Below are 23,674 nucleotides of genomic sequence, written 5' to 3'. Positions count from 1 at the left end.
AACCTGAGGAGACTCCACTGTTGCCTCATGCCACCCTCGCACCGCTTCTCACTCACACTCACACCCCCCCATACACACTCTCAGGATTCCCTCGAACTCAACGAAGCAGCTCGTTTATTGTCCACAAAGTAAAGGGCAACGTCGGTGAAGAACAGACAGTCAAGTGAACCGTGTATTCTTTTCAATACTTATTCATATCTTGATGTATTCAGAGTTTGACCAGATACTTGAATAGATTTCTTTGGAGATGATGTGGTTAATTATTTTCCGAGGGATTAGAGAAAGAAAACATGGCTCAGCATCGAGCAGTAGAAGTTGTGAGAGACGTACTTGAGTTAATCTGCCTCACTTGACACCGCATGCGTCGACGCGGCGAGTACTGCACCAGCACATACTGTAGTGGCAATGTTGAAAATGACACATTTCGGTTGCAAGACCACAATACACTTAAAATAAAACCTGAGTGGTTAAGTTATATTGATATTACCATATAGCTCCCAAAAGAAGAGCACTCCCATTTTTCAAAGATGTGGAGCACGTGAAGAAAGAACAATCCTCACTACTTGATAAAATATGATATTTTGCAGTGGGTACAAAAATGCAAAAACAGTAAACTGAAATGTAGTTTTTAAGTTGTTTTTTTTTAATTATTATAAACTTTGATTGGGGCTTTGATTGGGGCTGGGGGTCAGGTTGGCGACTAGACTTGTGCCGAGCCATAAGCCATTTAATTCACAAAATTAATTAATTCACAAAAAAAACATATTATTAGGGTTTGACCGATTATTCTACCGATTATTGCCATTAAAGAATAATCAGTAATCAGACAAAAGACCAATGATGAATGACAATGTGGTGGAGGAGATCAAGACCAACACAAAGAATGAGGAAACTTTCCCAACTAAAGGCCATCAAAACTAAAGGCCCCAATGACTTGGATATGCTACTCAAAGATTCCTGATTGAACGTTTGCATTGTACCGTTCACACACAATGCTCACGACTCTTTTCCGGGAGCATTTTTGGCATATTGGTATGTGATGCAGCGAGTACACCAACTGGAGCACTAACTTGCACTGCACGCCACACTCACACTGTACCAACATTCAACTGGGAGCACTCTGAGGCAACCTTTTAAAAAAGCCAGCGGCGTGTTCGACCAAGCCTGTCCCAAATCTCAAACTGGGTAAACACAAAAAGGGTTAAACACAAAAACCCTACATTAGCAGCCATCATTCTGAAAAGTCCATGTTGTAGAAACTCTTTGTCACAATTTGCCCATAAGGGTTTAATATAAAAGTTGCCTATCCCAGATGCAATCACAACCTACTTCAATCAAATGTTTTCTCTAAAAGTAAATTTTAAAAAAAACCTCAAACTTTAATTTGATTTAGTTTTCTGAGAAAAGGTCCTCATAATGCAGCTCGTGCCTTTTTTCAAATACCATTGCACTCTTCATTCAAGGGTCATTTTCTGAATCCGGCACAATCATCCCCCTGAGGTCCTCACAATAGTGACACATTTGGTATTTATAGCCGCAGCATACATTGTCCCTGGCAGTGACACACATACAGCCCCTCTCCCTCTACACACTGAACAGCAGCAGACTAAAACAGAAAAAAGGCTGAGTCATGATGATTCAGGGGTATTTTTTTTCTTCCAAGGAGGAAATCACACTGCAGAAATGGTTGTAATCGCCACCGTTACCATGACGACACGACACACAAACAACAGGAGACAGTGGAGTTTTAACAATGTGGAGACGTAATCCGGGGCACAGAAAAACGTCCTCGGGACGTTGGAGACTTACGCTGGTGTAAGTGAAGAGTCAGCAAGAGACTGGAGAGGGGGCGACGGACACAGACGGAGAGAGAAGAAATGCCGAGTTCGCAGTCTCAGGCCTGAGAGCTGCTCTCAGACTAACAGTCCCATTCCTTTCTTTCTGCATCACTGACATGAAGCCCTCTGCAGCGGTCGGCATGCGGCTCCAGATTTACGACATCTTGCTTGTGCAAAGTCGTGCAAGGACTGCACGCACCTGGCCTCAAACGTCTGCACAGTCCCAAATGCCCATGTAGGAAACGCAACGTAGTACTTCTTTCACATTCACAATATGAAACAAGCAGTTAAAACCGTGGAAGTGTCTGCTTGCTTGTAGGGCTGCACGATTTCAGCTAAACACATAATAATGGCAATTACTGTGATAACAAATCGAGGCAATCGAGGTATGAAATAATGAGGGTTGTCAAAATGTTTTAATTGCATATTTTCCGTGCAATAATTGAGCATAATCACAGTTTTTATTTGTATTTACAATTCTGATACTTTGACTTTGCAGAGCATGAATGCAAAATTCATAAAAACCTACTTCATCACAGTTCAATCATCCTTTTGTGACATGGATATTCTGCATGATGATATTGGAATAATGATAAATTCGTGATACATCGTGCAGCTTTCACGGAAAATTGTAATTTCTTCAGAAATGTTGAAATGTGATGCAATTCCTCAAAGAAAATCCACATGACTGGGCCTTCTTTGTTATGATATATATGCATAGCTGTGATATGGTATTACAGTGCTAGTTTGACACATTGGTGGTCTCAAGTTCAGCTAATGTTAAATTACTTAATGGGAGGTAGATGCTCCATGTTGATGATTCGTTTTGAACCAAGACAAGTCGAAGCAGCAATGCAACCTCTTTCTTTTATCTTTTTATTCAATCACGTTATGCTTATTTTCTCGTATTTCATGATGCTCACTCCATTGAATGTTTACATCATTGAAAAGGTGCACAAAAAAGATCAAACTTATGGTAGGTATCTCTTTCTTCAAAGCACAATAACAGAAAAACAAAATACAAAATGGACTGATGCGCAATTTATAGGATATTCACTTCAATCACACAGACATCTGATACACTATCAACATGCAGACAGCTCTTAGAGCTCCTGAAGCTTTATACACTGTTTTAAAGTTGGTCATCGTTCATTTGCTGTCAGGACTGAGTTGGTTCAGGTTAAGGGAAACTCTAATTTTGCAACAATCACATACAAACACATAACTAAAGCTGCAGAATATATTGCGAATGTATTCTTCAGCATGTAAAATATACATACCACAAACTGCTCAATGTAAAAAAAACAAAAAAAAAACGCAAATACTTGTAATAAATTGGGAAGAGTTAGAGCACATTATTTGATTGAACACACTAAAACAGAGTCATTCCTCTCCTCTTTGTGGAAATTGCAGATGTGCGATTAAACTTTTTAAGAAAAGGAGATGGAGATGGGGGTGGAGCATTTTCAAAAGGTTGCATCCCCGTCCTCCATTTCCATGGAGACTGAGCACTTTGAAAAAGTTCCACATTGGGAGCAGTTTTCAAAGAGCCAGATTTTTAGCAGCTCTGAGCATTGCCATCGTGGAAACAAAAACCCAAAACACAATGAAAGCTTTCCTTTCGCCACTTGAAAACGGTGTCGTGTAAATGGTGCCTTAGTGCTTGCCTGAACAAGTCATGTAAATTACATAACTGAACTCTTCATGTGGACAAATCGTAATTCAAACTTTTTACCTTGACTGCACCATAACCATATGTTTTGCCTGTCTGAGACTGCAGGGCAACAAGTCCTTGATGAGCGCTACGTTGCCGGCTTCTTAAAACGACCCCAGACAGTGACACACATCTCACCCCTCTTTGCAGATGAGCCCACAGAATCCATAAGAGAACGATCCCAGGCAAAGCCTACTCTGCACAGACGGCAAACACCCTGCAGGGTTCTGGACACCCACCCCTCACCCCACCCGATCCCAACCCCCGTCCCGTCATCCGAGCTAGCCCGACGTGTGGTACAGTATAGATCCAGCTGCCAGCACCAGTGAAACAGAGTCCTTTAGCTGTTGCATAAGCCTCTGCATGCACTCGCATGACCTGCGCATTAAGAGAAAGAGAGAGAGAGCAGGGGGGAGGGGGAAGGAGGACAGAGTTTGCAGCTGAAGAAGCAGTCTGTCATGTCACCTACTGAGAGAACAGCCACTCTCAGTTTTCAACTGTAGACACATGATCCGGACATGCAGTATCCACACACACTGTCTTCACAGGACGAAGCTGGACGGAATATATTTGAGAAGCGTAGGTTACAATGCACAGATCTCATTCGTAAAACAACTTGGTTGTGTCTTCAAAGGTTTGTCTTCACCATATTACGCACTCGGGTGACGACAATGCAGACATAAAAGTTTCCCTCCACCCAGCTGGATCACTTCAGCATTTGGCAAAGTACGACTTTGAGTTAGCCCCCCAATAAAGAAAAGGCAACGCGACAACATCTCCATTGTCAATGTTTCCACGTGTTGTTATCTGCACAGGTGTGTGGTTTCAATATAAAAACAACCAACTTATGACCCAATATGCCAACAACATCATTTTCAAAATGTTGCTGAGTAAACATGAATATTTTCTGAAGAGGTAAAAACGACGCTTTTTGACTTGAATGGGGCCTTACTCATTCATGCTGCTTTTTAAAGAGATATTCCAGGAATTTATTAAACTGGAGATGCCCAGAGGGGAAACAATTGCTTCAAAAACACCGCCTCGTGTGGAACGACCGGCCAAAAATGGTTCGTTTACATGAACCAGCATTCCAGGGTAGACGACCCCTAAGTTACTCGAGCTATGACTGGGCCCTGTTTTTTGTTTTTCCACTTTATGAGTTCCAACACACGTTTACAATGTGGGCGAGCATCCAGGACATTAGGATTCATCTGTTTATCCAAATATACCGACATGCAGAGCTTGAATGCACTCTATGTGAAAAGGTCATCAATTCTAGTTCAGTCTGTCTTTTGCAATAATTAGATTGCATATGTTGATGTCGCAATTCACAATACATTTGTGATTCATAGTGCAGGTCTCCCAATGTGTTCTCTGAGGTTGGGGTTCACCATTGCCCATTTGCTGCGAGTCTCTGGGGACAAACACATCAATAGATGGCAACATAACCATGTGTTGTTTCACACTAAATCCACTGCAAGTCAGTGTCACACAAAATAGTACGTCCTGACCATCAACGCACTGTAATCCCAGGAAACTATCCTCTTATGTTGATGCATTTCCAGTAGAAACACCTAAAAGTTGAAGGGCCCTGGTCCATGCTTGATTGACACTGCGTAAAGCTGGATATGCATTTGTATTGGGTGCTGAATTAGGACACACCCAAAGTGGCATGATAGAGTGAGAGATCTGATATAATTTTACAGAAATTGAAGAATTTGATATGGGGAGTGACTTCATTATTTTGGCAAATCTTTTTTCGGGACAGATCAAACGATAGATGAAGAAATGCCCCTTGGAAAAGTGAGAAAACTGGGGAAATCTGTTTTTTAGGTTTATAGGGTCATTACAATTTTTCAAGGCTGACAAGGATCTTTTGCAAGCATCCTGAGGGGAAAGACTAAAGTAGATCAAAGGCCTGTGATCCAGATGATGATGTACTAAATGAACACTTTCTTAGGGAAGAGGTGTTGAATTCAATGAGTGAGCAGCACGAACACTCTGGCATCAGACACCGTTACCGTTTTGCATCTCGTTGCAAATGCAGAAATGCCATCAACAGTGTTTACGTACAGTACATGACATTTCTGGAGTGTGTTTTCCCTGATTTCTTCCACATTTATGTTTAAACCTAATGAATAGAGAGCATCCACTCATCAGCCTTCACATTCTTGAATTTCAATAAATTGTGCAGACCCGTTAGGTTCTAACACTTACTTTTATTTAAGATGTTAAGAAAAGTATTACAATCAATATGGTCCTATCCCAACCTTTTTTTTTTTTTTTTTTAAATGTTACCGATATCAAATTGAATATAAACCCATGTTTAGAAAATATAGCCATGTAGTCAGTGCTCCTACAATATTGCATGAACAAGGTCATGCAAAGTTGTGAGAATAGATATATCCTTGCTAAACTCCAGAGCTGAAAGCTGGCCAGCGCAGACTGGCTATTAAGTTCAAATCCTACAAAGACCTACTGACTGAGGTGCAAATTGGACACTCTACTACAGAAAACTGTGCACGAATTGTAAAAACATAGTGGTGTTGACAGGAGAACATCTGAGACACATAAGTAAAAAAAAAATTAAAAAAAACAACCAAAAGACTTGACATATAAAAACATACAGCTATAAAAACTAGTTGAATACTTTTATGTCCAAATAAACTGCTTGACGATGGGAGTGTTTCAGTGTCAGCCGGCAGACTGCAATACTTTACCAAATACCAATTCAAACAAGGGCTTCACATTTTAGAAGATTTGTTTGGTGGATTTTTCTGTGTCTCTTATGTTTTATTTCTTGCTAAATACTGACATGTGGGATACGATATCTTGTTTTCATGGATGTGACTGTGAAAAGTGTATTAATGTCATGAGGAATTGTAAACAACCATTAATGAGTAGTATATATAGCTTGATGACAATACATTACTTTCCTCGCATTGATTTCAATCTGAAAGCTTGGAAAACGTACCAGTAAAAAAAATATCTGTGATCTCATCTTTTACGATCCACACCCACAGTTTGTAACATGGGTTTTACAACTTTCAGCTACAATAATTCCAAACATCTAGACATCTTCAGAACAGTAAAACAACAACACGATTGATGCACACATAGTGTCAAAGTTGAGTTCTGGTACATCATGTTACCAGCACAGATCGCCCAGTCCCTCACACTGTCACATCCTGCCAACAAAAGAAGAAAAAAAAACCTCACACATGCCCCAGACTAAAAGCTTTTGAGTTCCCCCAGTGAGACGCTCAGCAGTGTCCTTATGTCAGAGGAGCAGTGGCAACCTGGATCTGGAGAGTCATGCATGTGACCTACAACTGCACCTCTACTGTTGTTTCCATTGACGTCCTCTGACATCAGTGCACGAGGAAGAAGGAGCCACTGATGTCTGCAGGCCATGCAAAGGGAAGCAAGCATCCATTTTGGACCCTCATCCGAGGTCACATGTCTGCAGTCCACCACATGAGCCTGCACCAGGCTGGCCAAATGAATCTCCTGTAGAGAGGCGCTCCATCGGGGTGAGACTGTGGGACACCTCTGAGGTCAGGAGACACGCCCCTGTGTCAAGTTGCGCAAACGCCAAGCCCAGTAGTTTACACGCGCTATCGCCATCAGAACGCGTGATGCCAGCGTGTAAAGGAACCAGTCACAACACGGAGAGTCGTGCTGCAGCGTGCCGTGCCACTAGCCTCCGCTGCTAACTTCCCCTAGGCCCAGCCTGGATCTACCACGTGGTTTCCCCTGCATGTTGGCGCGACGCACGTGCCAGCAAGCCGGCTCCTTGCCAGCCACCCCTCACAAACCACACACCCAGCCGTGACAGCTGGGAAATGCACAGCGACATGGAGGATGGTGCCGAGAGGAGACCGGCGGACCACAAACCGGGACGGTGGTCCGATAGCCGGTGATGCTAGCCGCCCTCGGAGGTGCGCGTGCTGCCGACGCATCTTCGTGACAACGAGGAGTACCCTCAACAAACTAGTCGGGAGTGACTCACATCCCGCTACAGATTCACAACAACGTCACCTTTGCGACAGCCTGCGCCCAGTCCCATTCATCAGTGTTGGATGCAGCCGTACGATCCCGCTCAGATTCACATCCACAACAACTGACAACCTGAAGTCACCATCACTTCACCCAGTCACACCCCGATGGAGGCGTTCACAAGCTCCCAAAAATCTGCACAGGGGAAGCCTCACCCATCCCAACGCAGCCCCAGCTACACATCTGACCAGTGATCACAGTAATGTGTACAAACAGACGACTGTGCCACCTTTACGCACTGACGCGTAAATAACGCAGAGAGGTTTCAGATCACCGTCACATGGCTTCAGGTGTCAAGTTATCAGCGGGCGTGTAATCCACGACAGCTCCACCGGGAGTATAGACATGTTGGGGAGGATAAGTAAACAACATGTACCGGCTTAGAAAACAAACAAACAAAAAAACTAAACACGTTTTAATCACAACCGATGTACAGCAAGCGACATCACCGCCACTAACCGGGTGAAAGCAGCCGCGCCGGGACGCGACAGTCAGTCCGCCGCTTTCTCTGTGAAATCTATTACACGCAGTATTCAAAGTTTCCCCCGTGTCGTGACAGAAACTACTTGTTCCGAGTGTTTTCCGCTGAGTGAAGAAAGAACACCCACGTCGCCTTAGCACGGGATGCTAACGAGCGGCTAGCTGGCTAATCCCTGAAAACACGGCGGCAGCGGCTGAGCGCAGAAAGCCCCGCAGACAGTCGGAACCCCACACCGAGACGGAGAACCGGAGTTCCCCACAACCCTCCCCGGTCCCGGGACGCGACATTGTACTGGGGTAAAAGTAACATTTAAATAGAGAGCTGAGCTTGGAGGCTCCGCGTTACCTTTCTCTCCTTGAGTCCGCAGAGCCGGACGGAGGAAGATCTTCCCGGAAGCCGGTAGCGACTCATTCCGGCAAAATCCCGTCACGTGAACGCTTCCTGGTGAGCGCGTGGAGCGTCTGTGTTTCCACCTGGTCTCCACCCGGAATGCACGTCAACAATAGGCTTCTCGAGGGCGACTCCAGATATTTACCAAGACATAAATCAGAACTAATAAGTGATTTTATTCTGGAAAAAAAAGTTGTGTAATAAACGCTTTATGAGATAATGATACAGATACTGGAATCAGAGCATTTCCATTCTCGAATGTTCGGGAGGTTTCAATTCTAGAATTCTACTTAGTCTAAAATACATTTAGATGCATTGCAAAACTTACACCCGTACATTCTGGAACCATTGCAGATTTAAGAACTCTGGCATTCTAGAATGCGATAGTTCGAGAAGAAATTAGAGATTACAAATCTTGCATGTCCTGGAACTGTAGTATATTCTAGACCATTACCGATTCAGGCATTCTAGAACCATTTCTGAAAGCCAAGACCACCTGAGAGTTCCAAGGACTCTGGATTTGTGATGCATCCTAGAACCATCAGATTCAAGAACACTCATTTACAATGTGATAGCACTCTGCAAATGCCCAATACTTCCAGAGCCCTCACACATTCTAGCATCCCAGTTCAGAACCGTGAGGAATTCCAGAAGTCTCACTTTGTAGAACCACAGCAGATTTTAAAACTCTTGACATTCTTGTAGTAGAATGCGTAAAAAATGTCAACTCTTCAGGAACTGTGACACATTCAAGAATTTATCTCCATTGCGACTATTATTGTTAATCAAACACGCAGAAAACACTTTTCCACCTTGTGGATTGGACTTTTTATTTTTAATTCAACCTTAAACAGAACTGTAACAAAAAAATGAATCAAAAACCAGAAGAAAAAAAATCTAAATAAAAATGAGGAAGTAAAATACATACTTTTGAATGTTTTTATTACAAAAGATGACTGGGGGTGTCAGTAGTGGAGGAGGAGGGGCATGTTTTCTGATGACGACTGGCTGGGCAGCTCTTATTGAATTCATTACTGAAACATATACAGGAGAGGGTGGTGATGAGGTCCCACTTATGAACTGGCCTGTGATTGAGTACAAACAGCTGGTTTCCTGTGTGGTACCAGTCCCATGAAGCGGGGCCTGTCGGTGTGTGTTGGGGCCACGGAGGAAGAGAGACGGGACTGCATCACTCTTTTCAGCCAAGCAATCAACCACTAAACAGAACAACGGCCAAGAGCCCCCGGGGGCTGCTCTGAAAAACAAAGAAATGGGGGAGAAAAGGAGGCGGCTAGTGAGCGCGGTTGCAGCCTAGGTTTCGTAGTTGGGGTTCTTGCGGAGGATGACGAAGCCCTCCAGGATGGGGGTGACAGGAAGGTACTCCTCTGTGGCCAGCTCTGCCCTCTCTCCGTGAGCCAGCAGCACCGGCGTGGTGTGAGTCTGGAAACCTGTGATGGCTTTGGGCTTCCCGGCCTGGCCAACCACATCCACCGCCTGCAGACACAATAACACAAGAGCAGTATAATAAGTGTCAAAAAAACCTTTAAATTTAAGATGTAAAGTACACAAGATGAAAAATGTTGTTTTTGCAAAACTAAACATTTGTGACCTAAAATTGCTACAATCTCAACAGAAAGACAATTTTAATGAAAACTTCTGTTTGCAAAGAGAGTGAAACATCCAAGAAGCTTCTCCTCTTGCATTCTGCATGTTATACAAACTCCCCGACAGCTTGGCTTTGAGGCTGGTTTGACAGCAACAAGCTTTCATGGCACCTTCCCCAATATCTCAGCTCGGATCTCGGGGTTTTGTGTGCACAACTCTTAATAAAGAATGGAAAAAAAAAAAAAAATCTATGTTTTCCTTGTCAAGTTTACAATTTGCCTGGTGGTTTAGCGAGCTGGATTGGAGCCAGCTGATTCTTTTCTATTGAGAAGCTGCAGAACTACGTTGTGTTAATATTGAGAATGTGGGAATTGGACACAAGGGGTTCGCTCTGATGAGCTCTGGGACTCTGCAGGGAACTCGGCATCAACACAGCTGTTTATCATTTCAAGTGGTACATTAGTCAGATTTTCCCTGGTTAGTTCCGGCCCACTTCATAAACTCATCATGAAAGGGTTATCAATGTTGTGAATGAGCTCAGACGTATAGAAATGAAGACCGTAACTTTACGTTTGTGGCAGGTTTATTGCCGTTGTCTTTCTGGAAACATCAGAGCCGAGCACTCTCTGCACCTGGATTCCTCTCCACCGCAACTTAGCAGATTGATGTGCGTGCAGCAAAGATGGAATGCAGTTTTCTAAGTTTTGTTTGTACAGTGGGAATCTGCTAGATTGTCTCTCTGAGCTCTTTATAGATCTGTTGTGATTATTTCAACAAAATAATCTGACATTTCTGGAAAAAAAAAATGTAACTGAAAGTGGCAACCTGCAGGAAAATAAATATACATTTTAAGTACTACCTTTAAAAAGTGAGTAATCAAAACCAGAACTCATGCAGCACAGGGAGGACATGCAAACTCTACAAAGAAAGGTGTTGAACCCATGACATTTGAATCAATTCTAATGATGATGTTCCTGAGAAAAAGAGTCCTGCAGGAGACGTTTGTTTTTTTGGGAGTTTGAACTGTGTCTTGCATTAATCTTTAAAGTAGTGGAGGAAGAAGAGAAGCTCTAATAAAACGAGTGATTTTCAATGCGTCAACATTTGTCTGATCATACTGAGGGTGACAAGGTCACACCGCACATGCCCCGAGCTGTATGAACATTTTCATGTTTCCGGTTACTTTTTAGAAGTTGAGGCCTTACCTGTCCCACTCGAACAGACACGGGCAGCGGTCGGAGCTCCTCGTCGAATGTGACTAACATGCGTGGCTGCATGGCCGCTACCAGGCCGTAGAGGATGTAGTGAGATTTACCCAGGATTACTGGAACACACACAGAAACAACAAATCGTTCTGTCAATGAGTGATCAGAAAAGGATGAGGGTGTGTGTGTGTATTGGGAGTGAAGTACACTCACTGTTCTTGACGTCGAGGAAGGAAACGAGCACGGTGAGCAGACCGGCCACTGCCACCTGACTCATCAGCTGCCTGTCACTGTGGTAGGGACACAGTGTGAGTGTGCCTTTGCCCAGGTGAGTCAGACCCTGTGGAGGTGCAAACACAACTCAGTCTATACACACACACTTTTCTGGGGGGGGGGGGGGGAACCCTGCCTTGCAACAGGGCTCCCTTTGTAAGTGCTTCCCACCTGAGCAAGTCGGACCATAAAGAGATTGTTGGGATCTTTGGCGTGGTACTGTGCCAGCTGCCGCAGCATGGCAGCCAGACGGGCATTGTTTGTGCCTGAGGAAATGGAAAAAATGAAGCGCTGGGTGAGTGTTTGACAGAGGTGGACACTGGAGGCACATCCAGAGGCGATGGCATTCTGCTTCGAGAATAATAAAGCATGTGTAGTGTCAGGTCCCATTTCTACTGAGAACCATCATCCATCATAGAGAAAACGCACTCCTAGACTACTGACAGTTTATGAGTCAGATATTTTTGGGAATTGAGGACAGAATAGATGCTGGATCTAAAACACTGAACAGGCCAGTGCTAGATCGTTAGCTTGCTAACTTCAGTAACCATAGATAAAGCTCAACACATCACGGTGAAATGCCATGACTGTTTAAAAAAAAAATGTATTTACAGTTTAAAGTCCAGCAATCGAACATGTCCTGAAAAGAAAACTCTTTATTAACAGACTATGTATCACAGGATTTTGAGTTGCAGCTATTAACATCCTCATACATGGGAATGCAATGACACCAATACCAGGGCGAGGTCCAATACTGAACTAAGTACTGGTAAATGATCCTGGATACAACTTGGCAAGTATTACATGGCGTCATCTGTCGGCAAGGTCAGCAGCAGGTAGACGAGAGAGTACAAGCAATGTCTAGTTTGTAGGTTTTATTTTTTTGTAAATATCAATGACAAAAGTGAGGTGCAGACTGTAGATTATGTTCTACCAAAATACCAAGCGTAGGCGAAAGCAAGATTTTACAACACAAACAAATTAATCTCAAGTGACATTTGGAGCAGGAGAGTTGGCCCAATGTATCTCATTAGTTTAACTGCTCACTGGATCCAGGAGGATTTTACTCTCAGCCGTGCTACATGCTACAATTTGTTAAAGATGCGCGTCGTGTCGACACAAGGAGCTCGTCTTTAGGGCATTTAAAGCATGTATCAGCAGGAATTTTCTACTTCTGAACTCGGATCAAACAGCTGTTATTATATTTCCCCCAAAATATCTCAGAAATGATCTAAACATCTAGGGTACGTCCGAAAAGTCCCTCCTTATCTATAGACTTTACCTTAACCCTGTGGATGACATCAAGGGGTTATGGAAAGGCGTTGGAAGGCTTCTTAAAGGAGTTAGTGAAAGGCGATCACGGTAGTGTGGCAGTCGAACCACACTTTGATTTAGTGACGTCACAATAATGCGACGGTGGTACAAGTTAGTGATGTCTGCCGTGGTGGGGAAAGAACAACAAGTTCTTGAAAATAGACTACAAAAAGCGTATTTGGGTTTTAGATGATTTAAAGTTGTTAAATGCAGATTATTGCTTTGGTAGTTTACATGATCTGCGTCTTTTTTCTGATATCGTGAGTTTCCCTGACTGCTCGGATGAGCGGGTCCTTTTAAATGTTGAAGCCGCAAGGAATTGTGGGGCAGCATGAGCTCGCCTCCTTTGCGAAAGGATGCACCAGTGGTCCCCAACCTAAAGGAGGCTCTAAAGGAAGCAACGAGCCTCCTTTCCTTTGTTTAGTGAGAATTCAGACCGTCCTATGGCCGCAACACAAAACACTTCCTGGGTAAAGTGAAAGTTGATAGAAAAGGAGATAGGAGGGACATTTCGGACGTACCCCTAGCAACACTGGATGGCATTACTTTGACCTCCAGTACCACTGTAAGGAAGTAACTGAGCAGATAAAACACTGGAAGGGAAAATGTCACGTTAGACCCAGACTCACCACTGCCCACCATGCCCATGGCGAAGATGGAGTTGTGTGAGACCTCGGGGTCGGCGTCATGGGAGAACTTGCTGAGAGTGTCTAGGATGTTGAGGCGAGGGTTGGACACGGAAATGAGAGCCAGGGCGAGAGGCACCGCTCGCCTCAGTGTGGGTTCGCCATAACGTAGCTGATGACACAACAGTACAAATTAGTTTATAGGAGCTTATAAATCAAAATGGATTTTGATTTTGTTTAAATATTTCTTAACAGTGTATAATAGGTCGACAGATGTCCATCCCACTAAGAGATTAACTTCCACTCTAAGAAACTGCACTAACCTGGACTATGTGAGATAAATTCAATGTGAAATGAGGTACCGTTGGATTTAAGGGTCAAAAACCATCAGGAATAAGAGCTTTCTTGCTATCCTGCCTCCTCACAAAAGCCAAAGTAATTTTTTGGGGCTGTTACGGTATGTGAAAGACTGCAGCATCAGTCGTTTTCCTGATCATTTGTTTTACTTTTATAATTACTAAAATACTCTTGATGACAAGACAAAAAAATAGACTTGTGAAATCATGTTTGCATTCATTCTGATTACTGAGAGAACTGAATGTGGACCAGAAGAAGTAAATAATAAGTTGATTAACAAAAGGGAATGTTTAATTTGGTATCACGTTTTGAATAAAATATATAAATAAATAAAAAAATCTGAAATCATGTGAATATATATTTTGATATACTCATTACTACAATTCATCTATCTGACATAATGCCTGTTTTTTCTTGGTTTCACATTGGAAGGTGCAATGAGACCTCATGTACAAGTGTTAAACAGACTTCAACAAAACACTGGAGCACAAGGGGTATACCGAGCTGACTTTTGGGCATCAATAAATATGCACTTTATTGATATTAGATGTCCACTCGGGCTGGTTATCGTCAGGGAAGTCACGATGCGATGCATACCCGATTACGGTATGATGTAATTCGATACATAATTTACACTCCGATATAAAGTCCCTAACGTAATCTAATAACAGGCACGTACATTTTCTTATATTGGTGAAGGAGTTGAAGACTTATTGGTTTCACTTTTGTTCCAATTTATTGAAAAAATATTGTATTGCTTTAACCAACCCTGAAAACAAATATCATTTGTATATTGATGTTTATACATTCAAGCCATTGATTGATCGATATTATACTGTTAAAATATCAATATAACTAACGTTGATATTTTTTGCACAGCTCTGATGTCTACAATGAACTGGCCTGTTTCTTCAACAAATGCTACTAGAAAATTCATCTCATTTTCACATTTATCACAAAACTATTCCAAGACAGTGAAACAGGAGACCAATGTGTCAGTTTTCTGATGGTTACTGACCAGGTGTCCAAATGTGCGCAGTGCCATCTCAGATCCAATCTCCTCTCCCATGGCAATCAGGGCGATCCCCAAAACAGCAACACCCTGAGAAGGAATATGAAAAATCAGCCTCAATTCCTTGTTTGTCTTTCCTCTTCTACTCGAAATGCTCAGACCACATGAGTAAAATACCTGGTGTGACCCCATGTCAGCGGGAGTCTCCTTCTTGTCTTTGTCTTTCTTGTCCTTCTTGTCTTTGTCCTCCTCTTTCTCCTTCTCCTTGGCTTCGTAGTGCTCGCTGCAGATGTGGAGGAGCTGCTGCACCTTCAGTACATTGCCAGAACCTGGAGAAAGAGAAGAGGGAGGTCATAACACTGCACAGGCTGTCGATCTACTAAAGAACGGTAGCATGAAGACTCGGATGACACAACAACAACAGGGCCAACCTGCATATGCACAGATATCCACCAGTGTGTTTGCAAAGCTGCGGAACGGCTCGGGGACAACTTGCAGAGCTGCCAGGGTTGTCTCGATCGCTTCTCCTTTACCTGAGTGGAGAAATGACAAGATTCTGTAAGACTTCTGCATCTCAAAGAAGTGAAAGATGGACTGAGGACTGAACTGTGACTCGGCAAAAAGCTCACCCAGATGGTTCATTCCCAAGCCAAGAGGAAGCCAACGGGCATATGTGTCCTTCAGCTCCTGCTCATTCTTCTCCATGATGGTCTGGACGATGGTGGAGGTCACGTCACCATTACAGGACCCGACAGCGATCATACCACAGGCCAGAGCTGTCACTCCCACCACCTGAACGCGTTTCAAACACACATAATTAAAAAAAGAGAAAAACATCTGCTGAAGTAAACAAGAGAGCTTTAACATATACCAATGTATACCTCCATGCTGGATTTGGAGTCTCCCATGACTGGAAGTAGTAAAGAAAGAACATCCTCTCGGTTTGATCCAGCATAGGCAAGACCCAGTCTGAAACCACAGGGAAAGCAGTCACGACAGATACGGACTCGCATTTTACAGACCAACGTATAGAACTACTTTATATATAGCAGAAAAATCTAAGGTCTGAGCTGTAAAGGTAAAACCCCCTATTTTCTGCTATTTCACTCACCCAAAGATGGCTCCTATCCTCATGACGTTGCTGTTGTGGAGCACGTAGTCAGACAGCAGGGCGAGAGCTGGGTCACATTCATTCCTCACACCCGAGTTCACGATGCCGCAGGCCAAGAGGGCCCCAGACTGCACAGGTAGATACAGATGAGAGGAAATTGAAATTTCCCTGAGAGGTGCTGAACTTGTTGAAAGCCACTAAAGTTTTCTGTTAATACAGTGAGTTTAATGAATTCTGCTCACTACGAATTAATCTGCTGTGAGGAGGGTTGAAGCTTGAAACACTGAAAATGTCTCTTTAGAAAACAGAAATAACCTTTGCTGAAAGAATATTAAAGTACAGTCAAATATCATAACTAAAATACTATCAATCTCTTTGTGAGGGTTAATGACATCACAGCCCATGCTGCAGTAACAGTATTTAATAGTTAGTTGTGAATATGGAAAATGTTCAGGCCTCTCTGTTAAGCTAATCTCAAACCTGCAGACTTCAACTACTCAAAACAGTTCCAAGAAAAAAATCCTCTTTTCGTTTCAGAAAAGTTTCACATTTACACAACAATGTTTTGTAAGTGATGTCCGTTTACAAGGAAATGGCAGAAACACTGAAAATGTAGTTAACATGCCAGGGGACTAGTTGGCACCGTTTGTTTTTGTAATGAAAGCACACACATGCATACAGGGAAAAATGCACTATAAACATGAACAACAGGAGTACACAGACATTCATATGGACTAATGAACAAGTTGGATTGCTATTACAGTGACTCAACAATAAATCTATCAAGTCCCAGGAGAATATGGACTGGGAGATGAACTAATTAATACAGATGTTGTGTGCACGTACAGCAACAGGTTTTCAGAAAAGTTGTGTTGCCCACCCATTTACACAGAGACGGAGCATGTTTGAAAAGTTCCACCTTGGGAACCTTTTCAAAAGGTTTTATTTTCATTGGCTCCAAATTTTCCATTTTCACTTAAAAACATTGTTGTTTAAACAAGGCCTTGGTTACTTAGCCGACTTGGTAGCATGTCGTTCCGGAGGGGCTTTTCTTGGTCTTTGCACTTGTTTGTTTGGGAGCTTTGAAACCCGTTTTAAAGTTAATCAAGTACAGCTCCAGTTACAGTTTAAGTGTTTTGTGGGATCAACTGCACCAGAGAGCACAACCAAAAGCCTCCATCTATAGCTGTAGGCTGATGAGCATGTGCCTTGATGCATGAGAATACATTTGTTCAAAGAACTAACAAACGTCTCCAAATCTAAACCTGGACATTATGTCTAACAACCTCATGAACACACACAACTATCAAAGGAGGAGTGATGACTATGAGGTAAATGTCTCACAGAGAGGAGCTTTCTCTCCTATGGATCACTGCACCGTAGCAGTCAAATGTTTGGACGTGCGCAAAGCCATGAGAACAAATAAGAAGCGATGGTGCAGCAAAAACGAGTCCTGCATACTCAGTCGTCATGGAAACACAATGCCGTGACGGTTCAAGCAGCGTTTGGACCAAAGCAGCAGAATTAGGTGTCATCACTTTACACCGATGAAGTTCGTGTTGCTAACTTTGATTAGAGTGGTCAGAATTCATGGATTATCTGTGTTAACTTGATGCACCATCACAACCCACAAATTAATTTTCATTTTCCTGATTTGCTTGAGAGCAAAGAACCAGCAGAGATGCTAAGGAGTTTAAACCTCAATTTGAATAATTGCCTTTATAATTTGACACTCAAGTCAGTCTGTGTTCTCATAAAGACGTATTTGTGCTTTACCGAAATGTCAAAGTATTAAAAAATACCTTAATGTAGTCTTCAGATGAGTAGAGGTATTTATCAATCTGGGTCAGACCACCATCCACATCCCACAGCAGGATCATACCCAAAGAGGCTGCAGCGCTCAGCATACCTGGGGACACATCATTTGGTGTGATTACACAGCAGAAAATAAGACGACAGTCTTAAAAACATTGGGTGAGTATAATTCTCATACCATGATCTTTGTTCTTGTAAAGCCACTTGTTGCCGTCGTCTGTGAGCAGCTTATCCTGTCCAAAGGCGGCGTTCACAAAGCCGTTGACGAAGGAGGAGGCCAGGTTCATCCGAGCGGAGTCCACCTGGGAGCCGCTGCCGCCAAATCCTGCCACAAACAGAACCGCAGTCCGTCATCACTCTGCAGGTGTGTCTCCTTTGATAAACCCAGAAAATCCCACTGCATCCACCTCATCCTCACAGTTGATTCGATCTCTGACAAATGTACATGAGCATGCTTGATCTCAACACGCTGACTCACTGTTGTTCTCCAGGTGGGTTTTGTAGATGTCATCTGGGACTTTGGGTTCCATGATGTCCAACTGAGGAGGACAGAACAGCCACATTATAAATAACAGGGCCATGAATCATCTTCACAAGAGTCGCTGAGGTTATGACGCCATTCTCCATCTTCACTGTGAATCATCCTGCATTATTCTTCTTCAAGTGTCAGTGAACAAAGTCATTCTGTTGGACAGTCATTTTGATGTATTTCACAGATAATGGATTTGAGGAGTTATTATGAAATGTAGATGAAGCACTACAAAATCAGTAAATGTATAATTTTCTCCTGTTTCTACTGTAAGGGTGTCAAACGTACGGACAGAGTCTAATCCAGCCCAAGAGGTAACGTATTCCAGCTGTAAGAAATTATACCCTTAACTGCAATATAATTATTTGACCACCAGGTGAAATGTATGTCAGGTGAGTCAGTTCAGGTGATCCAAGATTACTACACAGATGTAAAAATGCATCGACATTAAAGATCATTTCTAAAATTTGACAAGTTATTCTATCATAATATGAACTGGCCTGCTATATTTCTGAGTCTTGTCCTCTCATACCTCTCTGGCCAAAGCCAAGAAGTTGCTGTTGAGCTGCACATTTGACATGATCTCCGTCAGATCTTCGTAGTCCTCCACATCCTCGTTGAGCTCCAGGAACATGCCGTGTCGCCCCAACATGAAGGCCATCTGCTTCTGAATGACTCTGGGAGAGACAAAGGCTCTGTTGAAAACACTGAATCTAAAATTAATGGGAAAACATCCAAAGCAAAGTGTTTTGCCTTGAAATGGTGCGTAAACGGGGCTTAAGTGTCTGGTTTTATGTTCCCGTGTTACATTTTCCTCTGTTATTTTGGGAAAATATTTCAAGAAAAGCTATTTTAAAAAAAAAAAAAAAAAAAAAAAAACTTAATCTGACTTTCTACTGATTTCCATGTTTTGGGCCATTCAGTCTTGGAACTCACATGTCTTTGCAGGATGTGAAGATGTTTTCAACAAGCTCCACGTCGTTGAGCATCAGAGCCAGGCGCAGGGCTTCTGGATAACGGTTGAACTTCCTGAAGATGTTCAAGGCACATCTGAGCAACGCTGAGTTTTCAGGCTCAGGAACGTAACTCACGCAGCTATGAGGGGAAAACAGACCATACACAGTCACGTTAAATCAAATCACACCGACAATCAGTGTGTTTCCTGGATTGTGTGTGCAACAGGATGAGCCACCTGGTGAGGTAGAGGCAGACTTTCCCGTAGGCGTTCTCGTCGATGTAGTCCTCCAGCATGTCCAGCCTCTCGATCTCCATCAGCAGGTCGCAGGCCTCGTGCTCGGCGTTGTGGGCCATGTTGTAGGGCACAATCTCCTTCACAAGCTTCAGCAGAGTCTCCTGCTGGGTCTTGTCGTTCTCCTCCACCTCCTGCCACTCTTTAGCCACCTCACCAGCGAGGTGCCTGGAAGACGAGACTCAGTAAGCGCAACTTCCAGTTTCTCCAACGAGATGATCACAAGAAACGAAACAATTTGAAACCAGCCCGATGAGTCCAGGAAGCTTTATCCAACATTAATTTCAAGAAAATCAGAACCTGAAACTAACGAATCGGGACTCCACAGAGTCATTTTAATGTGAGATTCAACACTTGTTACTGTTACCGGTGTCGGGTTGGAATTTCAACATAAAAGAAAACTGATCAAAAATAATGACTGAAATTGTTTGCATCATCTTCAAGCATTTTGTAAATGTTCCTATTCACTGTCTTTACACCTGACAGACTAAAAATGGCTCAAACCTAAAAGGCTGACCACTAGCGGTTTACTCCCTTGATATAATTTCTTCAAAAAATGAAGTAAACCTAAAACAACCCATCAGTAAAATTATCTGCTAATGTGACACGAAAATCCTTCAGCTGTTGACACCAATTCAAAACCACAGAAAGACAGAAAAGGTCACGCAAAGGGCGCTGCGTCTCTGCTCCTGTTAAACCTACCTGACATATTCGTGTCCCCATGAGGCCAGCTCCTCCTGCGAGCCCAGCAGGCGGTACTTCAAACACTCCCTCTCACCGCTCATGGTCATGGCCAGCACCGACACCACGTCAGCACAAAAACGCTGCAGACGCACAGAAACCGTGGCTTAACTTCAAAACATTCACAAAGATTACACTTTAACGACACATTAATAGTCATCATAACATATTTTAAACCAATATCAAAAATGTGGTGTGTATTCATGACAAGACATCACAAAGCTACAATGCAATAAGTCCAGCACACAGTGCTTTAGTGACAGCTTCATTTTAGAGCAGAGGTGTCAAACATGAGGCTGTTAAAACAGAAGGGTGTTGTGAGTAAAAATATAGCTATTTTAGCCAGGCATAATCTGCAACACAACGTAAAAAAAACAAACTTAAAAGTTGTTCTGGCAATATTCTAAAATAGTCTCGCCAACTCAAGATTACATTGTAACGCAGAAGACCATTACCTTGTTCTCCCCCGGGGCCATGCCGTCGTAGATCTCCTTCAGCTTGCCGTAGTGCGGGCGAAGGAACTTGAGCGGTTTGGGCACCGAAGTCATGGACGTGGTGGAGGATCGGATCAGCCTGCGCAGCTCCTCTAATGCCTGGTGGTGCAGCGCTGTGTCCTTCTCCTATGAACAGCAATACAAAAATGACAGTGTGAGCATTTTGTTCTTTAAAAAAACAAAGCTACAAAGTTATTGAAAAACAGTGACTACTCACACTCAGTCTCTCCACCATCATCTCCAGGTCCTCTTGTAACTGCTTGTCCTCCTCAGACTGATGAAAGAGTGACAAGAACATGATCAGTTGCTCAATACATAATTCCCAATCATAAACTGAAATGTGTCCATGTAGGTTTACATCTGTGATGAAATAGTTCTGGTACATAAAAAACAAAAAGGCAAGAATGGAAAGATAACTGCCATAACAAAACCATATCAAGTAGGTCTGCCACAAAGTGATAAAGTCCTCTGAAACCATCAGAGCACGATTTAAATTCAGTAACTAAGTCATGTCGAATGTCACTGTGCCATAGTTTAATACATCCATACCTCACTTAGTGCAGAGATGTCTGGGCTGCCTTACATCCTTCTCCACTTCATCAATTATTCACATACAAAAAATGTTTTTTCACGACTGACCTCATACTCCAAAGAGCAAGAGTCAACTCCACGTCTGTTTAAAAAGTTCAAACTTTGTTTTACCTTTCAGCATCAACTGAGCATAAACTAAAATTCTTTGGACTTATCAATCAAACCCTCTTTGGCCAGTCATTTTTAGGGCTTAATTATTTAATTATCTTTTGTCCAAATAGGATCCCATTCATTCTGAATGTGCTGTGACTTTTTTTTTTTTTTATTAACTCGTTTGTTGTTCCTTCATCCTTACTTTTTTTCATTTTATTACATTTGTGTAAAATTTGACAAAATTTGCAGTTTGATTTAATTTCTTACAACTCTGTCTCATATTCTTAATTTGTGATATTAAAGAAAACAAATGGTTAGAATATGATTATATTAACTTCCAAAAATGTCAGCTCACTTTCAAGACTTACAAGTTGCTGTCACAATAAGAGATGGCGTTCAATTAATGTGATTATGCCTTTAGATTCATCATAAGTAGTTTATCTTTCTTCTCATCAGCCAAGTAGGTATGTCTTAAAAACCTAAATGTCTGAGGAGTGGAAAGAGAAAAACTACTTTTAAGATGAGATGTGCCACAATGGGAAATATACCCATCTGTGAGTAAAATACTACTAACATATAATATAACATTATAACTACTAACATACACTTCTACTGAAAGTAAAACTTAACATTAATGCACTTCGCAAATGACTGCAGCTTCTTTTGATTTATATTTTAGACATATTGTCAAGTGTTCATTAACACATGTGCCACTTAAGCAAAATGCATATCAGTTTCTACTTTGATGTTTTTAAGACCAGATGATGATTTTGGATAAGTGGAGACTAATTGCTGAACATTTAATAGTTTTCATTATGAATTACAAGGATAGGGGTGGATCTCATTTATTTTATCATTAAACTGTTTCGAGTACAATAATCTTATAATGGCAAATGCAAAATAAAGACAAACACTTCAAATGTTGCTGCCATTATAAAGTGTTGTGACCTGTCAACATGAGCTGCTGTGTCACAGGGTTCTCCAACTCCGGTCCTCAAGAGTCCCTGTCCTGCATGTTATAGCTCTCTCCCTGGTTCAGTATACGTGAATCTAATGACGATGTCTTCATCAAGATTGTGAAAAGGCCCAACAATGAGCCCCTCATTGCAATCAGGTGTGTTGCAACTTGAGAGGGGAATCTCGAGGACCAGGGTTGGAGACCCCTGTATGTCCTCAAAGCTAAGTTAGCTCCGTATGCTAACAAAGCTAACACTGATGACAGTGGAGAAAGCGGCTAACAGGCGAGGCTAACGTTAGCTTCAGGACGGAGTTTATCTGCACCTCTTACCGGGACGATAACAACTTAACAAGCCAATAGGGTGATATTTCTCAAGCAGTCTGATTACAGTCTAACAGATTAATGTTTCTAAATCACTCCATATTGGCTGTGAAGCCTCTGGGCCTGTTCATCCATGATGTCTAAACGGCAGTGACTCAGGTGAAATAACACGTCCGGCTCTCAGCGCGAGTTAGCACACATTTCATTAGAAAAAAGACGCGGAAATGTACCAATTCTTGTTCTTCTTTCTTGTCCTTATCCTTGCCCGCTGGCTGCGGTCCCTTTTCCTTGTCCTTGTCCTTCTCATCGGTCTTTTCGGTCTGTTTTGTCTCTTTGTTTTTTGCCTCCTCCATGGTTGCGGCTCTATGAACTGACGCTAGCGAACGGAACTGAGCCGGTAGAACCGTCCACTTCCTGGACAAAATAGGTGGACATTTTAAATGCAGCGCTTCCTGTTGGCGGCAAGCTGTCACTGCAGCTTGTGATGGTTACTTCAGTTCAATACAACACTCGTCCACATTTTGTGTGTAGAAATCAAACAAAATCCCCGAAACGCACTGTGTGGAAACGAAACATTGGAGTGAATGTTATTGTAATGAATTAATGGTGTGTTTGATTTACGTTTGGGGGTTGTAAGAAAGTTACATATGTTTTCCTAAACAAGACAATATTTTCACAGTTTCAAAAGTATAATATTTTGCTTGCATTCCTTATGTGGAAAATATTGAAAACATCAGGATGTAGATTAAAGTAAATGCGTTGTTTTTATTTATTTCATTACAAGTGTGCAAAATATATAATAAACACAGGGTACTGTACATGTATATATAGTATCAACACACACAAAAAAATTGAGTTGAAAAATTTAGAGCAGTGTATATGATATTTTGCTAATAGT

General features: G+C 42.4%; 2 protein-coding genes across 2 annotated transcripts in view; both read right to left on the bottom strand.

Moving 5' to 3' along the window:
• LOC308141310 (eukaryotic translation initiation factor 4 gamma 1-like) overlaps window positions 1–8,482 on the bottom strand; it is a 43,680-nt gene extending 35,198 nt beyond the window's left edge. The window contains exon 1 of the mRNA XM_080511406.1: window positions 8,438–8,482. The gene's annotated coding sequence lies outside the window, so the exon portion shown is untranslated. The remainder of the gene's footprint in view (window positions 1–8,437) is intronic.
• Window positions 8,483–9,286: 804 nt separating this feature from the next.
• Window positions 9,287–23,152, bottom strand: psmd2 (proteasome 26S subunit ubiquitin receptor, non-ATPase 2). Its single transcript, XM_080515129.1, has 21 exons — window positions 23,007–23,152; window positions 21,031–21,087; window positions 20,775–20,939; window positions 20,281–20,402; window positions 19,522–19,746; window positions 19,266–19,424; window positions 18,862–19,006; window positions 18,279–18,339; window positions 17,979–18,125; window positions 17,788–17,894; window positions 15,986–16,113; window positions 15,756–15,843; window positions 15,504–15,666; window positions 15,306–15,407; window positions 15,052–15,203; window positions 14,881–14,964; window positions 13,509–13,677; window positions 11,737–11,831; window positions 11,506–11,632; window positions 11,293–11,411; window positions 9,287–9,976 (listed from the first exon to the last, which is right to left on the bottom strand). Exons 1-21 carry the CDS (start codon window positions 23,127–23,129, stop codon window positions 9,794–9,796), a joined length of 2,721 nt encoding a protein of 906 aa, XP_080371255.1. The 5' UTR covers window positions 23,130–23,152; the 3' UTR covers window positions 9,287–9,793.
• Between the last annotated feature and the right edge of the window lie 522 nt (window positions 23,153–23,674).

Source organism: Blennius ocellaris (genome assembly GCF_963422515.1).
Source record: "Blennius ocellaris genome assembly, chromosome: 2".
Lineage (NCBI taxonomy): Eukaryota > Metazoa > Chordata > Actinopteri > Blenniiformes > Blenniidae > Blennius > Blennius ocellaris.
The sequence above is the reverse complement of the archived record's forward strand: the minus strand, read 5'-3'. Positions and strand labels throughout refer to the sequence as shown.